The sequence below is a fragment of the Tamandua tetradactyla genome, chromosome 22 (assembly GCF_023851605.1).
Source record: "Tamandua tetradactyla isolate mTamTet1 chromosome 22, mTamTet1.pri, whole genome shotgun sequence".
In the NCBI taxonomy this organism is placed as follows: Eukaryota; Metazoa; Chordata; class Mammalia; order Pilosa; family Myrmecophagidae; genus Tamandua; species Tamandua tetradactyla.
Window position 1 is genome coordinate 26,777,459 of NC_135348.1, and position 21,237 is coordinate 26,798,695.

The following is a 21,237-nucleotide window of genomic DNA, read 5'->3' on the forward strand; positions in this document are numbered from 1 at the left end:
CTTGTGCCTCCTTCAACATGGATCAGTTCTTCAGTCATTCCCTTTCATTTTATAGGATGTCTCTCGCCATAGGGCCATCCACAGTCTCCCCATGTACAGACTCAAGCCATGCATTCTTGGCAGGACCAACACAGAAGGGATGCTGTGCTCTTCTCATTGCATCACATCAGGCGGCACACAATGCCCACTCATTTCACTGCTGGTGATGTTCACCTTGATCACCTAGTCAGCTTGGTGATTTCCAAGGTTGTCTTCAATGAGTTCACCATTTTCCTCCTTTGTAAGTATTCTAGTCAGTAAAAGCAGAAGGAATGTGATGTGCTAGAAATGGAATGGCCTTTAAAGGGGGAATTTATTAAGTTGCAAGTTTACAATTTGAAACCTGTGAAAATGTCCAAATTAAGGCAAGACTATAAAAATGTCCAAATTAAGGCATCCAAAGAAGGTACCTTGGTTCAAAAAGGCTGCTGCTGATGTTCGAGGTTTCTCTCTCAGCTGGAAAGGCACATGGTGACATCTGCAAACTTTCTTTCCAGGCTTCTTCAACAGCTTCCCCAGGGCTCTCTCCATTCTGTTGGCTCTGTCAGCTCTGGTGGCTCTAAAGCTTTTTCCAAAATGGGGTCCCTCTTGAAGGGCTCCAGTAAGCAACCCCACGTAAAATGGGTGGAGATGCATCTCCATGGAAACCATCTAATCAAGTTATCACCCACAATTGGGTGGATCATATCTCCATGGGAACAATAAAAAAAGATACCACCCAGCAATATTGAATGAGGATTAAAACACGTGGCTTTTCTGGAGTACACAATAGATTCAAACCAGCACAGTAAGTGATTAGTATTTTTTAGAAGATGTTCCAAGTCTAGGCTAATATCTTACTTTGCATTAAAAGTCCATCCACCACCCTAAGTGCCCACTGAGGATTCCTGCCTAAATCAGCCACTATTGGTAGTTATCAGATGGTGACTTTCTATTTCCATCAATCATCCTATATTTATTATCTGGAATTCTACAAGGAAGAATTGTACCTTCTCCATTTATTTACTTGCTCATGTATTTATTCATTCATTTATATTAGCATGGATATACGTTCTATTCAGTAGATTGGAATTGATTACCACCATTATTTATTTTTATTTTCAAATTTTCCCAGATTTGGAAGTGGTAGTTCCTTTCAGCTGACACATGCGTCTTTTTGACACGCTCCCATTAAGCTATGAGCAATTTTCTACAAGAAGTTCTAAGTTCACTTTGTACTTTCCCAGCCCCAGCCCTGGAATCAGCCCTTTCTCTAAATAGCCTTTAATGAAGGGTATTTAGAAACTAAGATCTTCTGGACACTTGGTGAGCTCATTGCTTGTAGTTTCTCTGAGCAGAGAAAGCTATGGTCAATGTGGTATGTGTGTAAATATGTATATATATTTACATAACACATTTTTAATGCATTCACACTTATTTTGACAATCCAATTCAACACCTTGGGGTTCTCTATAGCTTTTTTTCTTTCCATATTTGTAAATCCCTTCTCAGCAGTAAGAATCCTGACTCCCATTTACTCAATATTTTACTTATTTGACCAGCACTCCTATAAATAACCAATCTCCTGCCCTACCATTCTTCAGCCCCTAACCTGTGCCAACATCTCCAAGGGAAAGAAAAGGGACAGAACAGTCATATGCTCTTAATGGCCCAAAAGCTCCAAATTTGTGGCTGGAAAAAAATTGCTAAGGTAGGAAAGGTTTGGGGGAACCATCTTGGTTGGCTAAAGGCATGTGTACAGAAACTAGCTGGGGATGTCAAACCTCTGATCAAAGTCCCATCTTTGGTGGTTCAGGAACAAGCAGCTAAGTAATTGCCACTTTTACCTCCTTAGCATCAGCCACTATAAAAACTGCTATCCCAGTTGCCTAGAAGCCTATTTTCTAAAATGAATAAGCAAAGATAACATACTAATGGGCACATCAAATACCACAGAGACAGACTCATCAAAGTATCTCCTTGTGCCTCCTTCCAATTTGGGCATAGCTGCAGCTCTTTGCTTGTCCTCTACAGCCACGAGCTGTTTGTAATAGTGCCAGAAAAAGAGAAGTTATGCTGTGGGATAGTCATTGTCAGAAAGGTGATTGGAAAAAAAGTGGACTTTTGTGTTTTTTCATCACAAATTGGATCGTGGGTTCTCGGAAAGAACGTCTGGTGTAAAGCACAATGTGAACAGTTGAGAACGGTCATGCATATTTTTAAGGACATAATATGGCAGGTATCCCAAGCTAAGGAAACTACTGGTGTGAGGGATGATAACAACCACCTAAACATTTAATTGGTAAAGAACTGTGCTGTGTCACAGTTTTAAGAACACTACCCTAGAGGGATTGTGCTCTCTGCTGACTAGTCTGATCTCTATGCACACCCAGAGAATACACTATAAACAATAATAAACCAAACAAACCTCCCTTGCCTGTTGATGCTGTGAGTCCTCTGTCACCAGTCATGACAACAAGAATAAACACAGAGGAGAAATAGCTACTCAGTTTCTTTTCTTGCTAAATAAAAAAATGCACATTCTATAAGAAAAAAAAAAAAGCTATGTGTGCGTCCAGATGGGAGAAAAAAAGTCCATTCGTACACCCACCCTAGATCAGTGGTTCTTAAACAGCGTCCCTAGTTTTACCTCTGAATGTGTTAGAAATGTACATTTTCAGGCCTAACCCCAGACCTGTAGAATCAGAAACTCTGCCGTGAGACGCATTCGTCTGGGTTTGAATAAGCCCTCCAAGAGAAGCTGGTGCAGACTACGTTTGGTAGCTGCGGCTCTGCGTATTTCACGCGTGGCCTAGGAATATGAAGGAGTTCGCTACCAACCAGACTTACACCCTGGTCCTAGGACGGGTAATTAGGAAGTTCATTGCAATTCCTCCAGCAAATGGGATGCCAAAGTACGGGTAGGGTTGTTTACGAGAGGCACAGTTACTTCGCTGAATCGAAGAAGCAGGAAGTTGTTCCTGGTCTCATAGGTCAAGAAGTCGCTTCCCTTTCTGTCCCTATAGGGACCGAATCGCAGACTGGGGTTGAAGCTGAGACCCGGCAGGGGTCGCTGCTGCTTATAAAGAGAGACCGAGGGAGCGAGGCAAGTGGAGCCCAGAAGCTTTGACATCACCCTAAGCTCCTCCTCGCACGCACACAGTGTACACACACACAAACATACAGACACACACACAGACCACGCACCTCCTCTCTGCCCGCTCGCTCCCGTTACACCGGGCCTGCCCCTCCCGCTGCCACAGAGTGCCCCTGACGCAGCCCCGGCGAGGAGAGGAGCGCAGCGCCCGCAGGCGCAGCCAACCCGCCACCGCGGCCGCGGTCCCACCGCCTGTCCGCTGCCTCCTTCCCCCGCGCTCGGTGGCGGTGGCCGGGACACCTTCGGCAGCACCCCAGGCTGCGAGCGGCCGCGCCCGCCCCCGCTGGGACTGGAAGGCGTAGAGCTGCCACCCCGCACGCTCCTGGGCCCCCTGCCACCCTATGCGAGAAGGAGAAGCCGGGCGAAGGAGCAGGACGACCGCCAGCCGGACCCCTCAGCCGGCCGCGAGCGCCCCGTCCTCCCGCGGCCCCCGGCTTCCGAAAAGCGGGATGCAGCCGCCGCGCTCGGGCTGAGCCGGGAAGGGACCGGCGCAGTCGGCTTGTTCGGGATCCGCTCCCCGCGGCTGCTGCGCGTCCCGGCCGGGACCCCTCGGGCCCAGCAGTGAGGAGGAGGAGGAGGAGGAGGAGGAAGACGACGACGAGGAGAAGCGGCCGGCCCGGGTTGGCCGGGGGTGGGAGGAGGGACGGGTCGGGAGGAGCGCGCGGGGGGCGGCGGGGAGGGGACCCCGGCGGATAAAGATGGCAATGTCTCTCATCCAAGCGTGCCGCAGTCTGGCTCTCTCAACATGGCTGCTCTCCTTTTGTTTCGTGCATCTGCTCTGCCTGGACTTCACCGTGGCCGAGAAGGAGGAATGGTACACCGCCTTCGTGAACATCACCTACGCCGAGCCGGCGCCCGACCCCGGGACCGGGGCGGCGGGCGGCGGGGACGGCGCGGAGCTGCACACGGAGAAGACCGAGTGCGGGCGCTACGGGGAGCACTCGCCCAAGCAGGACGCCCGCGGGGAGGTGGTCATGGCCAGCTCGGCCCACGACCGCCTGGCCTGCGACCCCAACACCAAGTTCGCCGCCCCGGCCCCCGGCAAGCACTGGATCGCCCTCATCCCCAAGGGCAACTGCACGTACAGGGATAAGATCCGGAACGCGTTCCTGCAGAACGCCTCCGCCGTGGTCATCTTCAACGTGGGCGCCAACACCAACGAGACCATCACCATGTCCCACGCAGGTGAGTGGCCCCGGCGGGCGCGGGGCGGGCGCGGGGCGGGGAGCTCGAGGGGCTGCCGGAGCCGGGGAGAAGCTGGCGCCCGCCTCTCGGCCGCTTTCCGGAAAGCCCACCCTGCGCGGGAGACGCGTTTCGCCCCCCTGGACCCGTTCGGTTTGGCTCGGCGGACCCTGCCGGGGGCGGGGGGTGGTCGATGGAGAGGAGAGGACTGACTGTGTCGGGAGGGGTGCCGGAGGTCGAGTCCCGCTGGGTGCAGCGCAAGTCGGGCCAGCCTCGCTGACGTGGGCTAACTTTTCCAGCAGGACCCGGGAGGTGGGGCTTGGATGTTGTCCTGGGTTAGTGACCCGCCGCGCACCTGTTTGGAACCCGTAGATCTGATAACTCAGGTCTGTGCTCGGGTGTTGCAGGCGTGTGTGTATCAAGAGGGGAGTAAAATTACCTTCTGGTAGCTCAGCACTGCGCACTTGCTCCTTCAAGTCAGGTTTCAGCCCTTTCTGGGAGGTTCGGTCCCTCCCTGCTTGGACTTCGCGTCATAAATAATGTAAAAAGTATGCCCTGCCAGTGTGTCATCCGGGGAAACTGACAGGCAGGCTCGACGGTAAATAATAATCCTAATCCTCAAGAAGCCAAGAAGAGCATACAGGCCACAAAGTTTTGTCCACTTTTCCAGTATTGCATTATGCTTTGCTTAATGGGAAAGTTAAATATGCCCCCCCCCCAATTTTCCAGCAAGAATGAGCCCATTTCAGGGTAAAAAGAACAACCTTTGTTAAGTATAGCAGGGTGACAGGGCTAGGAAGAGTGCTGAAATGAGCGATGCATGCATGGCAGAAAAGACCGGTGTGTGTGGGGGGGTGTCTTACTCAAATTGGAGGAAGGAGGGAATAGAAATGACAGGGGCATTTTCTCACTGGAGTCACCTAATGAAAAATATAGTTTTCTTTAAGTCAAATTTTAATAAGTAATTATGCTGTTCAAATGGAACACCACGTTTTGACTACAGTAAAACAAAAGAATGTTTTTGAAAGTGGTGTTCTATTCAAGAACAGGTTTAAATTCAGAGTTCATGTCACCTATTTGTGAAATATACAGTTGGTTTATAGCCTGTAATTGACACCAGCTGGTTTAGTTGGGAAATTTGTTAAACTTGACACAAACAGGTTGGTAAGGCTGGGGAGATTTTCAGAACTGGAAACACACAAGCCAGAAAAATGCAGTGAATTAGTTAATAAATTGAAGGAGAGCCAGTTAACTTCTTAAAACAGCTGCAATATAGCACTTTAGGGACTTTTAATTTATTTCTTGACCAGAACGCTGTATATTGACCCTGAGTCATAAGAACACTACTTAAATGTTGTGCTATTTAAGGATTTTAAGCATCCTGAAAGAGCATTTGAGTCATGTGAAGTTCCTTTAAATAAATGTTTAATTTCTAAAACTCTTTTTGGCAAGGAGGTGAAGGAGGTTTTACTTTTGTTTTTTTGTTTTTTCTTCTTTTTGTTTGTTTTAATTTTTGGTTCTTTTAACTCCAAGAAAATTGTTAACAGGCTTTGCAGGATTCTTTAAGCACTTTTTTGTGCATATGCATGAAAATTTAAACTCAGCTTCTTTCAACACGCAGGCATCATTTTTTCCTGTCCAAAAAGGTTCTCTAGACCTGCCAACACACTGGATCAATTAATGGCTTGCCAGATTTAAAAGAAAGAAGTAAACTGATGCCCCATACAAATAATGTTTGATTAGGACATAGTGAGAGTAAAGGATTTAGTGAAAGTTAAAGGCCAAAAAATATAAAGGAAACCCTTTACTACTGTTTCACAAAAATGTGTTAATGCTGTATCTCCTAATAGTTATGAAACTCTATATTTAATCTGACATATTGCCACAATGGAGATTCAGTTCACTCTATTTAGACGCATTGCCTTCTGTTACAATCACATTATAAGAATATACAGCCTTTCACTTTACTCTGAAATTCTTCTGCCCAAATCTCAAACAGTGCCAGCACTGCTCTCTCTGTCAATGTCTTACACTTAGTTCCAGAACTTGAAGCCTTTATCTGATTAAATTTGAGTCAAACTCTAAATTCGCTTTAGGAAACAGTACATTTTAAATGGGAACTAATGGCATTCAGAAGAGGAGATGATATGACTTAGAGCCATGCAAACCAACCATCATGTAATATCTTTACCTTTCAGATGATGTGAACACAACACACGCAATATCTTAAAATTACCTTAAATAGAGGTAATTCCCCTTCCCCTTTCCATTTACTGTTTTCTTTCTCACTTATTTCTTTCTCTGCTTAAAGATTTTGAGCTTTAACTTACTCAAACTACAAGTTTGAGCTTTAACTTACTCAAAATTACATAACTGCTGCAATTATGTTTCTTCAGATACTTCTCACAATAGACTAGTAGTTGTACTTTGTAACCAGTTATGTTTTATCTTTTTAAAAATATTTCAGGTTTATTGAGATATAATTCACAAACCATACAGTATGCTATTTTAAAGTTTACAGTTCATTGTTTTTTAGTATATTGACAGAATTGTGCAGCCATCACCATTAATTCCAGAATATTTTCATCATCCAAAAAGAAACCCTGTACCAATTAGCAATTATTCCCCATTTTCCCCAATCCCCAGTACTAGGCATCTACTAATCTACTTATTGTCTCTATGGATTTGCCTACCCTGGAGTCATAGCTTATGTGACCTTTTATGTCTGGCTTCTTTCACTTAGCATAATGCTTTCAAGGTCAGACATATAGCATGTATTAGTACTTAATTCCTTTTTGCTGCCAAATAATATTCCATTGTATGGATATACCACATTTTATTAATCCATTCATCAGTTGGTGGACATTTGGGTTGTTTCCACTTTTTGATTACTATGAATATTGCTGCTCTAAGTATTCATGTACAAATTTTTGTATGGATATTTCTCTTAACTATCTATATCTAGGAGTGAAGTTGCTGGATCACATGGTAACGCTAACCTTTTGAGGAACTGCCAGACTGTTTCCAAAACAGCTAGGCCATTTTACATTCCTTCCAGCTAGCAGTATATGCAGTCTCCAATTTCTCTACATTTGTGCCAACACTTGTTATTATCTGTCTTTTTAAATTTTAGCCAGCCCAGTAGGTACAAAGTGGTATCTTAATTTTGGTTCTGATTTTATTTCCCTGATTACTATGATTACTTTTTAATGTATTCAATTGTTTTCCTACTTTCCATTTTGCTCCATTTCCCTCTCATGCCAGCCATTGTTTGGTCTTTCCCAGACTTTCAGCTCAGATACCTTTTTGCCTTAGGGAAGGAGAAAAGAGAGATAAAGGATAGATTAACAGAGGAAATAGAGTCATCTCTTCTGAAGTTGTGGGGGTGGGGACAAAAGTCTATGACCAAAGATTTATATTTTCCCTATAAAAAGACCTAAAGATGTCCTGGGTACTTTAAAGAGCATCTGCCAGAGTTTGCCTTGTGGAAGAGTAACAGGGAAACCAGAGAAGAAGGCAATGCATCCTCTACCTGGTGAGAGCCCAGAGGTGAGCTCTCAGGTGCAGGTAAAGGCAGTGAGCCCCCACATCTCTCCTGAGGCCTGCTCGGATGTCTGTAGACCTTCCTACAGAGTATTCTGAGGAAAGTGATGATATCAGAAATTTCTACAAGCACTTTAGGGAAGTGGTTAATTAGGAGTGCAGCCTTCAGTGCCAGCTGCCTGGGTTTGCATCCTGGCTCTGCTACTTTCTCGCCTTGTAGCTTTAAGGAAGTTATTCACCCTATCAGGGCCTCAGTTTCCTTTTGGGGAATAGTAGTATCTACCTTGATTGGTTGTTATGTGAATTAAATAAGTTGATACATAATTACAGTACTCACATCTGTAGCTGGCACATAAAACTCATTAAATGTCAACTCTTATGTATAAGGATTGAACTCAGTGATACATAGGTGCAAACAGGAGTGGCAAACTGGACCGTCATGCTCTCTGAGCTCGCTGAGGCCTTGACTGTCTTGGGAAAGAACCTGTCTTTACCCTTTCATGATTTAGAGGCCAGAGCAGTCATGCCGGTTTCTGTTTGTGGCCTCAGTGATTTGAGACCTGGTGTTTCAGTTCCCTCTGATGGTTGGTGAACATTTTAGGATTCTCCATTGCATTTGTACTTTCTTCTGGCATGGTGTATTTATAAGTGTATGCAGGCTGTTTTTGACTGAATTTTATGCTGAAGAGTGATACATCTTCATTTTCTCTCTCTTTTAAAAGAGTGTGTTTGCTGTCTTCTTGTTTATTTTTTGCTAGTAGCTAGTTAAAGGGAACTGATGGGATCAAACATCTAGGAGTCTGGAAGGACTTCTGAGAGCCTGTGTCTCTAACAGTAACTTAGAGAGGCAGGAAGAGAAGAGAGTGTCAGTAGTAAATATTTAGAGAACAAGTTGGGCCCCTGGAAATAAGAATCCCAGCAGGGAGTATATTCCATGAATTTTAAAATTTCTCCAAGATTGGAGGAGAAAAAGGTGCTTTCCTATGGAGGTAGATACTAATTCATGAATTCGTGCTACTTTTATCACCATTACTTTAATGGCTTAAGCTACTTTCTCTCCAACCTCTGTAAAGGAACTAGCTGCTTTAATTTAAATTAATATTTTTTGCAGGACTCATTATATTCCTCTAGAATATTGATGTGCAGTTTTGTTTTTCATTTTCCTTTTAATGATACGTTTAAGTTAGCTCTCTGTCAGCATATTTCAGCCTTCTTTGGGGTAGTGATGATATTGGCAGTGCAACACTTATTTTGTGGCAGGCATGCTTTAAGTACTTTGTGTGTCATTTAATTTTCACGTCAATTGTATGAAATAGGTACCATTAATATCCTCATTTCATAGTCAGGTCAAGAGACTTGGCCGAAGTCACACAGATGTGAGTGTTCTATCTGGGCTTGCGGACGTGGGCAGTCTATCTCGGGAATCTGTGTTTGTACACGCTGCTCCATACACTCTCTCAGCTTGAAGGCTCACTGTAAAAGTTAGACGTGGACAATGATTACTTAATGAGGGACACAGGAATCCATAGAAGGCAGATTCCTATTTCAAAATTCTTTAACAAGTCTATTGGCCAGATGCTTTATTGACCTACAGAGCCGCATCTCTGTAATGGGAGGCATGTGACCTTATGCTAGGCTTCTCCTCCACACCTTGCCACGGATCCTGTGTTTGATTTGGGGCCATTTATTTTGTCTTTCTTGTGCTTCTGTCTTCTCATTTATAAAATGAAAGGCTTGGATTAGTTGATCTCCAAGTTCTATTTAAATTTTAAATTCTAAAATATAATCCTTATGTTTGAAAAAATCAGGTTATTTCTACTAAAATCCACATTTCTGGTTTTGCAATCAGAAACTCCAGGGACGGAGGGACTGCATTCCTGTGTGACAACAAGCGGCAGAGCAGAGCAGCGGCTGGCTATTTAGCTGAGCAGTGTGCCTTCCATTTGGCACATGCCCACTACTTTTTTATGGTTTGGCCCTTGGTCTGCTCCACTCAATTATGTTCCCCGCCTCAACTTCCAGGACAATGTATTTGGGACCTCAGCTTTAATAAAGGAATCCAACTAGGGCTAGTAAATAGAAGTTATAGAAAACAGATGTGGTTCGGTAAAGGGGAGAAATTCATAATGAGAGATGTGTTTAGGAATGGAACATGTTTTCTTCCGATTGAGACAGAATGAGAATGTGGTAGAATGTTGTAGAATGCAGGATCCATGCATGGGGCTGATGCACTGAAGACCTTCCCAAGCCTGAGAACCCACCATGCTCCATCATTTAGGTATTTCTTAAGAGCCTCAGTTTCCACTTCATTTTTCTCTTCAGACACATACAGAAAAGCCATCATTTATGCTTGGTTTTAACCTCCCACTCAAAAAAAATCAATCTTCCCTCTCCCCACTCTTTTTTTTTTTGGCGAGGGGGCATTACATTGTATCTCATCACCCATCTCAGACTAATATCCTACAGCAAGAAATTCCAGAGAAATGTGTGGTCAGTGGAGTCATTTCTCCAGAACTCTGTTATTAAAAGTCATAATTCAGCAAAACTGTTGAACAACATTCTAGGCAGTGTAACTTAATATGGCCTGGGCATTTCAAAGAAAGTATGTGCCTGATTTACAGATTTTAGCCCATAGAAATATATATTTCTAACCTTTAGTTAAATCTTCTTCTGTATCTCTCCTGATCCTTCTCTTCTTAAAAATCCCCTTGTTTCTCAAAAGGAGGGCATTTTATGACCAAGAAATCTGGAAAGGTCCCGAAAGAACTAGGAACTTAATAGCTAGTTCTTCTAGTTTTTCAGAAAGGAGCGATTCTGATTCTGATGGAAAGTGAATTTGTTTAGAAACCAGTCTCAAGTTTTGAAAAGCAAGAGCTCAACCATTATTGTTGCATTTCTGGAAATGAAGCTGGATATATAAGGAATTTTGTATTTTGTCTCCTGGGAGAGACACTTCATCTTCATTATATCCTAGATACATACCATCAGACCTGGTGACTGAAGTGATGCTAAAGTTCTGGGTGATTTGATTATGTAAATGGAGAAATGCTGCATTTGACTTAAAATGAATTTCAAATCTTATTCAGATTATTCCTGCTCTTTAGGGTTTTGTTGGTAATGTAAAACCCAGAGAAAGAAGGTATTGGGCTGTGTACTTGTTTTTCTATTAAGCCATAATTCTGGTGGTACTAATAAATGGAAACCTTATTCATAGTGGTAATAGAACTTTACTTTTATTTTAACTTTGAAGGATTAATTATTTGGTGGTTTGATTTATAGTAGCTAGACATGCTTTATATATTGAAGCTCAACTATTAATATTTGTGGTTACACCTAGTGCTTAGTTTTCCTAAATAAAAGAGGAAAATTTACTTCTTTCTTTTTACTTTTTCTGTTCTATAATCTGTAGTAATATTTAAAAAAATAATTTCAGTAGAAATAAGCAGTTCTTTCATAAAACTTAAGTTTATGCATTGGATTATTAGGCTTTTTCGTGTCCAATGTATAAGCATATATTTAATAATAATAGAGATTTTTTTAAAACAAATTTTAGAAATTGTTTTGTATTAGAATGCATGGAGCATTCATGTCCAGGCAGAGATGTATAATGAGTACATCCATTAGATAAAAGGGTATCCAGGAAACGTTTTATTTCTTAACTAATTCAGCCCAGTGTCCCCCTATCATGAATGGTTTTCTCTTCTCACAGTTTTCTTGAACACTATTGAAAAGGTGAAGATTTGAGATTTTTGGAGGTATTCTCAGTGAGAATATGCCATTTTTCCCCCCTTAAATTTGTTTGAGGCCTCTCTTTTTCTCTGTCCCTGCTTTTTTCATCTGTCCTTTCCGCAGCTATGAACTGACTTAACTCACAGCAGAAATGTAATTCCATATGACCCAAAGAATAGTAGACGAGCAAAGATGTTAATGTACCAGAAAGGTAGTTGGGATATTTTTCCTCCCAGATTACTCACAAGGCAGGCCGCCGCTTTCAGGTCTCTTCTGTGGTGTGACCTCATTAGGAAGACACCCTGACTATTCCAGTTAAAAATAGTAGCATCCTTTCCCCACACCCCATCCCAGACACATCCTACCCCCTCCCTGCTTCATTTTATTTATTGATAACTTGTTTATTGTCTGTCTCCTCCCGCTTGAATGTCAACTCCAGGAGAGCAGAAATTTTAAACTTTTTTTGTTCACGGTTCAGTACTCAAAGCCTAGAACAAGTCCCTGGCACATGGAATATGCTCAGTAAATATTGTTAAGGATCTGTGAAATAACCTGGAGACGGGAAAGATGGATGAATACATTAGTTCCTAATGTCATGGAAAAAATATAATGCTATGACAATTTTAAAATTTTTTCTTAGGTTTTGTCTCATATAACTGAAGTCAGAGACATTCTAATTTGTGACTCCCACTACAAATGTTTATTTGTCTTGTCAAATGTGGCAGGAAGTGATTGTGGGAATTATGTCTTTGGTCTAAGAGGAAAAATACATCCTGGTAACAAGTAGAAGGGCATCGGATAAAAGCAAAATTTGCAATCAAAAATAATTCTGTGTCTGTGTTTTATTGTCCTGCAGCTCTTAAAAATATTTTTATTACTTCTTTCTGAAATGAAATGCATGTGCCTTACAGAGGATTTTGAAAATACAAAACATTTTTAAAAAGTGAGTGAGATAGTAAAAACCATCCAGAATTCACTCACTCTGACACTTAAAATTTTCTGGTAATTTTTATTATGTTTACTTTTTACCAAATTGGAAATAAGTTGCATATATGTTTTTAGCTTTTAAACATGAATGGCACATTTCAAAATTTCCTTCTTGTTTCCATGGATGTTTCTATGATGGTTCATTTTTTTCCCTATATAAACAAAGCTGAAGTAAACATCTTTATGTTGCTAAAAATGTGTGCAGATGTATGATTCCTTTCCTAGGGCAAGTTTCTGAATATAGGATTGGTTAACCAAAGCTATTCATATTTTCATGTGTAGCTGTATAGCAGTCTTTTTAGAGCCTGTGTAATGAAGTCTTCAGATGTACACTCACTGCACGAGTGTAACCCTCCTTTGGATGAGAAAGAACATCTGCTAGTTATTAGATTGCTGCTCTGGTTTTGCTGTAGCTGTGCTGTCACAGCTTTTCAGCATCACTTTGCTCCCAGCTAGGCTAGTTTGGCAGAAGGGTAAGGCACAGCAGGTGGCGAATCAGAAGAAATGACTCCTGGGTGATGGAATCTTTGGGAATACCATTGGTGAAACCCTTGCCTACCTGTTCCCAGGCACTCCTCAGTGTCGTGAGAATGTGGAATACAAATTGAACCAGGAGTTGGGAAGTTCAGCTTTCAGGTGTGATAGTACCTGAAGTTGGCTTTACCATAGACAAGTCACTTTCCTCTTCTGGGTCTCACTTTCTTTCATCCTAAAATGGTGAGCAGGAGGCTCCTGGAGGGGTACTTGGCTTATATCGGTGATGCTCCTCCCTGGATGCACCTTGGAATCACCTTGGGAGCTTTAAAATTACTGATGCCCAAATCTCACCTGCAGAGATTCTAATTTAATCGGCCTGGGTGAGGGACTCCCCAGATGATACTCATGTTCAGTCATGGGTGACAACTACAAGACTGATGAACCTAAAATCCTAAACCTAAAGCAACATAGGATTGCATAGGGAAGTCTGAAGTCACTCAATTGGTGAGGATGAGATTCTACCCTTCTAGAATGTGGGCAGCAGTAAAAAGGGAACAGCCAAGAATTCGGAGTCTTGCTGGGCTGAGTGGGTCTGGAAACTCAGGAAGCAAGTGTTTGACCTATGTAAGGCTTCATATCCTCACCTGCAAAATTAGCATCATGTATTATACGTCAGAGCTATTGTGACCTTATAATAAATAATACAGGAAAGGGGCCACTCTGAGCATTTAATAAATGTTAACTGTAATTGTTATTGTTAAAGGTAATATTCTGAATCTGACCACATCTTACTGTCTTTAATATCCTCAACTTAGTCCAAGCCATCATTGCCACACTCCTGGACTGCTGCTGTCAGCTCCAGCTGAGGTCCAACCTCCTTTCTTGCCTGCTTTGTGTTCCCATACAGCAGGCAGGATGAACTTTTAAAAATATAAATCACGAAGGATCTCATTTCCCTGTTCAGATATTTCAGGGACTCCTGTCATATTTGGAACCAAATTAAAAGTTTTGCCATGGTCCCCAGGCCCCCTATGATTTGGCTCCTCCTTCTATCCAATCTCGTTTCCTACTATTCCTTCCCCTCACTCCTTCCTAGCCTCTCCTGTCTCCTTACAGGTCCTCAGTCACTGCAGGCTCACTCCCACATTGGGGCCTTTGGAACCCTTTTGCCCCAGATGTTTTTGGTAGAGGTATTCTTTACACACACAGAAAACCATCACTTAAACATCTCTTAATGCACCTGAAATAGATAAAAATGACCCACAACCAAGAATATATAGTTGCCATTTATCTGTTTCTCTCATATTTAACCAAATTATTATTATTGTTTAAAAATGCATCATGCTCTTATGCCACCATAATATCAGAGCACTATCTTCCTGCAAAGTGAGATTAGGTGGCATTATAGAATCATGGGTTTTTATAGCCCAAATGGCCAGGGATTGTAATCAGTTACCATCCTCAATTTTTGCATGCTTCCCTGTTTCAGTTTGTTAAGCAGCTCAAAGCAGATACCATAAAATGGACTGGCTTTTAACAATGGGGATTTATTACAAGCTCACAGTTTTGAGACTGAGAAAAAATGTCCAAAATCAAGGGATCATCAAGGCAATACTTTCTTCCAGATGACCAGCTGTCAGTGATCCTTGGCTCCTCAGTCACATGGCAAGACCCATGCAGTGTTTTCTGTTCTCTCTCTCTTCTCTTCCCGGTTTCATTGATTTCAACTTCTTGCTTCCTTGGCTTGCTTTCTTTTTGTCTGAATTTCATTCTCTTATAAAGGACTCTGGTAAGAGCGTTAAAATCCACCCTGAATGAAGGTCACACCCTCATTTAAGTAGTCTCGCCAAAAGATGCTACTTACAATGTGTCCACACCCACAGGAGTGGGTTATTCTAAAGAACACACTTTTCTGGGTACATAGAGCTTCAAACCAGCACACCTCCAGACATCTGCAGGGTTTACTCTTTCACATCATTCCGGAATCTGCTCCATTGCCACCTTTATCAGAGTCTTTCCTTGACCATATTTAAAATATTTCATCTGTTCCTTTGTTCTCGCTTCCTTTATTTTGACTTATTCTCCTTCATTATACTTATTATACTTGAAATTGCTATAATATATCATTCATTAGTTTACTCGATTGTTGTCTATCTACTCTATGAGGATATAAGACCCATTAGGGCAAAGTTTCCGTCTCCTTGTATCATGAAAACTGGCTGAAAATATGAATGAATGATATAATATGTATCCTCCACATTTTCAGGTGTACTGCTCACTTAAGGAATGAAGTGATAACTTTTTATTATATATACCTCATTCACCTTATGCTTAGGGCAAGGTTTAGTTTGAGAGATAAAAACATGACTCTATGTTCTTGCACATGAGAACTATTCTTGTGCCTGTGCTCAGGGACTCAGCCATTCTCTAAATTGAACTTAATTCCTGATAAAGTGCCTCCTGATAGGCCCTTTTCAGACACTGAGAATAGAGAACTAGGGAACAAGTGGTACTTTGTGCCCTTTGACTTTTTGGCTTCCTTTTAGGGACAGTGGGAATGGAGCAGGAAGCCAGTCATTATTCCTGAGGTCTTCTATCATCCTTCCAGTGTTTCCTAAGAGACGTGGATGCTTATTCCCCATATGCAAGTGTTTCTCTTGACTGTTATGAGGAACTTCACTTCTGAACTTTGCTTGGGGACTTTCATAGATAATGGAACAGAAATGTCCTTTAAAATCAGCTGCTATAAAACACAAAATGAAATCAGTCTGAAAGAAGTCACTGAACATTGTGCTGCCTACATGGTTTTTTCTTGGAGTTCACCTGGTAGACCCACTGCCTCAAGGGGTCCTGAGTGTTACTAGAAGGAAACCTTAGGTTGATGGTAAACCTTAGCTGTTCTGATGTATGTATGTAGTTAAGTATCAACCTGTCTCTCTTTGTAAACACAGCTTCTTCTAGAAGAACTTAAAAAGTAGGAAGAGGGATGTTAAGATGTAAAGATTGCTCCCAATGAAGGAAAAAGTAAATGACAAATAATCAGCTAGATATGTCAGGTTGTGACCTTTTGGACAATGAGAAAACTATAAGAAAAAAGCTCAAGCTTTCTCCTTAAGTCGGAATAAGGAAAAAGAGTCACTGGTTAAAGCAGTTATTTTGTTATAGCAATTGAAGTTTCCTCTAGAATGAATTTTATCCCCTACATGTTTGCATACCTTTACTTTTTAGCTCTGAAGAATGTGTGTGCATAATTTGAAGTGATTAGGTCATATGCTCCTTGACGTTTTAATGGGTAATTTCTATAGATAATACTACATACTCTATCATTACTTTGTTGGTCTTCCTTCCTTTTATAAATACATTCATTATGTGAAACTCATTCCATTTTATTGTGGTTGATGCTTTACGTGGTTATCTTTCCTGCTAGACTATGAGGTTCCTGAGTGAAGTTGCTTTATGCACCTAGTTGCTGTATGCAGGTAACCAGCACAGGTTTCTTGAATGATTGCCTGTATATGGGTGATAATATTAGGGAATTGGTCTCATTAATCATGACCAATCCTAATGCTCACTTGGTGGGAACTGTCTGAATTCTAGACCAAGTGTTTAAGGGAAAGAATTAGCATCTTGCAAACATGAAACCCACACAGAAAAGGCAAATGCCACTCTCTCGGGGCTTTGCCTAGAGAAGAAATGCTGCTTTATTAGAGTCCAAGTACTGTAGATTTAAAGTCATAAGTCTGTTTCATCCTGTTGACCTTTTTAACTATCTTGCATTAACCCCCCCCCCATTAAAACTGAATTCTTTCAAAAAGAACTTCTTTGGGTAGAAGTAAATTACTCTTGTAATTTGGTTTACTGCTCTCTGAAACTAATCAACATTCTCTCTATTCTGTTGAGATACTACATTGTCTTAGCTTATTACTTATAAAAAGCCTGCTGTTTAAGATTATTAATTTAGTCATATTGTGAAAAATGCATTACATTGTAGGCAAAGAAAAGAAAAGCAATTTTCTTCAGTGCAGCTAATTAGAATTCATTTGGAACCATGGCATAACCATGAACCTGATCACCATTTTGATATTTAGTCTTTGAAAAGGTGGCACATAATTACTACAGTACAGTTTGAGCATTCCAGAATTAGTGGCATTTTGGCATTCAAATGAAATGTATGAATCAGGTAAGATGTTGGAACAGTGTGCACTGTCACTGCTATGTTGAAACAATTGTGGTTCATTGACTCATGCAAATATATTCTGCTATGTTTTCTGTTTGCAATTCATCGCATTTACCACTAGAATGATTTTAAAAAGAAAACAGAAACACACACAGCTCAAATATTGGCCCTTGATTGACTGTTGATTTGGTCATAGAAATGTGGCACCATTTTTCAAATGTACAATAGCCCTGAGATAGGCTATTTCTTACCTGGCCTGTTTGATGAACATCCTTTTGCTAAAAGAAGTGTATCATCATACAAAAAGATTGGTGGTTAACATCATTCAGCATCCCACTGCCATATACTGTTGGGTGACAGCCAGTCCTGCATCCCGACCATCTTTTACAGAGGAAGGGGCATGTCTGATAAGGCAGATACCCTATCCTCCTGCAGACAACAGGCAGATTAAATCAAATACTATCTCAGCACTGTGGAGCATGTCATCAGTAAGTGTACAGCATTTGCAGTTCTTTGACAGGCTCCAGACTGACAAAACCTGAGATCCAAGGAACCCGGGGTGATCCAAAACGTGTTGGGTTCAATCGCCAAGGCCACAGGGCAGCAGGGTGCACGTTCAAGTGGGTATGATGTAACCTTCTCCACCTGCCAGTGCCTTGTCTAAGCAACCTGCTGTTGGACCAAATCAGACCAAGCTCAGAGTTCATGGGCATAGAGCCACATAGCGGTCCTGACAATAGCTCCCCAGGGTCCAGAAGCCTGTGTAGCTCTGACAAAAGGGCTTCAAGTTGGATGACCAGTTGATAGCTGTAGAGCCTGCCAGAAGCCACTATGTGAGCAGCAGATCAGTCATTCTAAATGGTCACCGAACTCAGTTTCTCATGTACTTTTTTCTTCTCCTTCCATGAAGACCACGCAATTAGAAAAAATTCTCTCCTCTTTTGATTAAGCTAGGGCATCCTTTTCCTGAAAATGGCCTCTTTTTTATTTTATTAATTAAAAAAAATTAACTAACACAACATTTAGAAATCATTACATTCTACATATGCAATCAGTAATTCTTAATATCATCACATAGATGTATGATCATCATTTCTTAATACATTTGCATCAATTTAGAATAAGAAATAGCAAGACAACAGAAAAAGAAATAAAATGATAATATAGAGAAAAAAATAAAATTAAAAAATACAAAAAATATATAAAAAAACTACAGCTCAGATGCAGCTTCATTCAGTGTTTTAACATAATTACATTACAATTAGGTAGTATTGTGCTGTCCATTTCTGAGTTTTTGTATCCAGTCCTGTTGCACGGTCTGTATCCCTTCAGCTCCAATTACCCATTATCTTACCCTATTTCTAACTCCTGATGGACTCTGTTACCAATGACATATTCCAAGTTTATTCTCTAATGTCGGTTCACGTCAGTGGGACCATACAGTATTTGTCCTTTAATTTTTGGCTAGTCTCACTCAGCATAATGTTCTCTAGGTCCATCCATGTTATTACATGATTCATAAGTTTATTCTGTCTTAAAGCTGCGCAATATTCCATCGTATGTATATACCACAGTTTGTTTAGCCACTCGTCTGTTGATGGACATTTTGGCTGTTTCCATCTCTTTGCAATTGTAAATAATGCTGCTATAAACATTGGTGTGCAAATGTCCGTTTGTGTCTTTGCCCTTAAGTCCTTTGAGTAGATACCTAGCAATGGTATTGCTGGGTCGTATGGCAATTCTATATTCAGCTTTTTGAGGAACTGCCAAACTGCCTTCCACAGTGGTTGCACCATTTGACATTCCCACCAACAGTGGACAAGTGTGCCTCTTTCTCCACATCCTCTCGAGCACTTGTCATTTTCTGTTTTGTTGATAATGGCCATTCTGGTGGGTGTGAGATGATATCTCATTGTGGTTTTGATTTGCATTTCTCTAATGGCAGGGACATTGAGCATCTCTTCATGTGCCTTTTGGCCATTTGTATTTCCTCTTCTGAGAGGTGTCTGTTCAAGTCTTTTTCCCATTTTGTAATTGGGTTGGCTGTCTTTTTGTTGTTGAGTTGAACAATCTCTTTATAAATTCTGGATACTAGACCTTTATCTGATATGTCGTTTCCAAATATTGTCTCCCATTGGGTAGGCTGTCTTTCTACTTTCTTGATGAACTTCTTTGATGTACAAAAGTGTTTAATTTTGAGGAGCTCCCATTTATTTATTTCTTTCTTCAGTGCTCTTGCTTTAAGTTTAAGGTCCATAAAACCGGCTCCAATTGTAAGATTCATAAGATATATCCCCACCTTTTCCTCTAACTGTTTTATGGTCTTAGACCTAATGTTTAGATCTTTGATCCATTTTGAGTTAACTTTTGTATAGGGTGTGAGATATGGGTCCTCTTTCATTCTTTTGCATATGGATATCCAGTTCTCTAGGCACCATTTATTGAAGAAACTGTCCTGTCCCAGGTGAGTTGGCTTGACTGCCTTATCAAAGATCAAATGTCCATAGATGAGAGGGTCTATATCTGAGCACTCTATTCGATTCCATTGGTCAATATATCTATCTTTATGCCAATACCATGCTGTTTTGACCACTGTAGCTTCATAATATGCCTTAAAGTCTGGCAGCATGAGACCTCCAGCTTTGTTTTTTTTCCTCAAGATACTTTTAGCAATTCGGGGCACCCTGCCCTTCCAGATAAATTTGCTTATTGGTTTTTTTATTTCTGAAAAATAAGTTGTTGGGATTTTGATTGATATTGCATTGAATCTGTAAATCAATTTAGGTAGGATTGACATCTTAACTATATTTAGTCTTCCAATCCATGAACACGGTATGCCCTTCCATCTATTTAGGTCTTCTGTGATTTCTTTTAACAGTTTTTTGTAGTTTTCTTTGTATAGGTCTTTTGTCTCTTGAGTTAAATTTATTCCTAAGTATTTTATTCTTTTAGTTGCAATTGTAAATGGAATTCATTTCTTTATTTCCCCCTCAGCTTGTTCATTGCTAGTGTATAGAAATACTACAGATTTTTGAATGCTGATCTTGTAACCTGCTACTTTGCTACTCATTTATTAGCTCTAGTAGTTTTGTTGTGAATTTTTCCGGGTTTTCGACGTATAGTATCATATTGTCTGCAAACAGTGATAGTTTTACTTCTTCCTTTCCAATTTTGATGCCTTGTATTTCTTTTTCTTGTCTAATTGCTCTGGTTAGAACCTCCAACACGATGTTGAATAATAGTGGTGATAATGGACATCCTTGTCTTGTTCCTGATCTTAGGGGGAAAGTTTTCAATTTTTCCCCATTGAGGATGATATTAGCTGTGGGTTTTTCATATATTCCCTCTATCATTTTAAGGAAGTTCCCTTGTTATCTTATCCTTTGAAGTGTTTTCAACAGGAAAGGATGTTGAATCTTGTCAAATGCCTTCTCTGCATCAATTGAGATGATCATGTGATTTTTCTGCTTTGATTTGTTGATATGGTGTATTGAATTCATTGATTTTCTTATATTGAACCATCCTTGCATACCTGGGATGAATCCTAATTGGTCATGATGTATAATTCTTTTAATGTGTTGCTGGATTCGATTTGCTAGAATTTTGTTGAGGATTTTTGCATCTACATTCATTAGAGAGATTGGTCTGTAGTTTTCTTTTTTTGTAATATCTTTGCCTGGTTTTGGTATGAGGGTGATGTTGGCTTCATAGAATGAATAAGGTAGCTTTCCCTCCACTTCAATTTTTTTGAAGAGTTTGAGCAGAGTTGGTACTAATTCTTTCTGGAATGTTTGGTAGAATTCACATGTGAAGCTGTCTGGTCCTGGACTTTTCTTTTTGGGAAGCTTTTGAATGGTGAATCAGTTTCTTTACTTGTGATTGGTTTGTTGAGGTCATCTGTTTCTTCTTGAGTCAAAGTTGGTTGTTCATTCCTTTCTAGGAACTTGTCCATTTCATCTACATTGTT

At 40.9% G+C, this 21,237-nt stretch overlaps 1 protein-coding gene and 1 long non-coding RNA gene across 2 annotated transcripts in view; one reads left to right on the plus strand and one right to left on the minus strand.

Annotated features, from left to right (window-relative positions):
• The window catches only part of LOC143666289 (uncharacterized), a 51,943-nt gene extending 47,078 nt beyond the window's left edge, over window positions 1-4,865 (minus strand). Inside the window, exon 1 of the long non-coding RNA XR_013167507.1 lies at window positions 4,797-4,865. This is a non-coding gene — a long non-coding RNA (uncharacterized LOC143666289). The remainder of the gene's footprint in view (window positions 1-4,796) is intronic.
• Window positions 3,194-21,237, plus strand: part of RNF150 (ring finger protein 150) — a 286,002-nt gene continuing 267,958 nt past the window's right edge. The window contains exon 1 of the mRNA XM_077139966.1: window positions 3,194-4,360. Coding sequence (XP_076996081.1) covers window positions 3,874-4,360 — 487 coding nt within the window. The 5' untranslated portion in view covers window positions 3,194-3,873. The remainder of the gene's footprint in view (window positions 4,361-21,237) is intronic.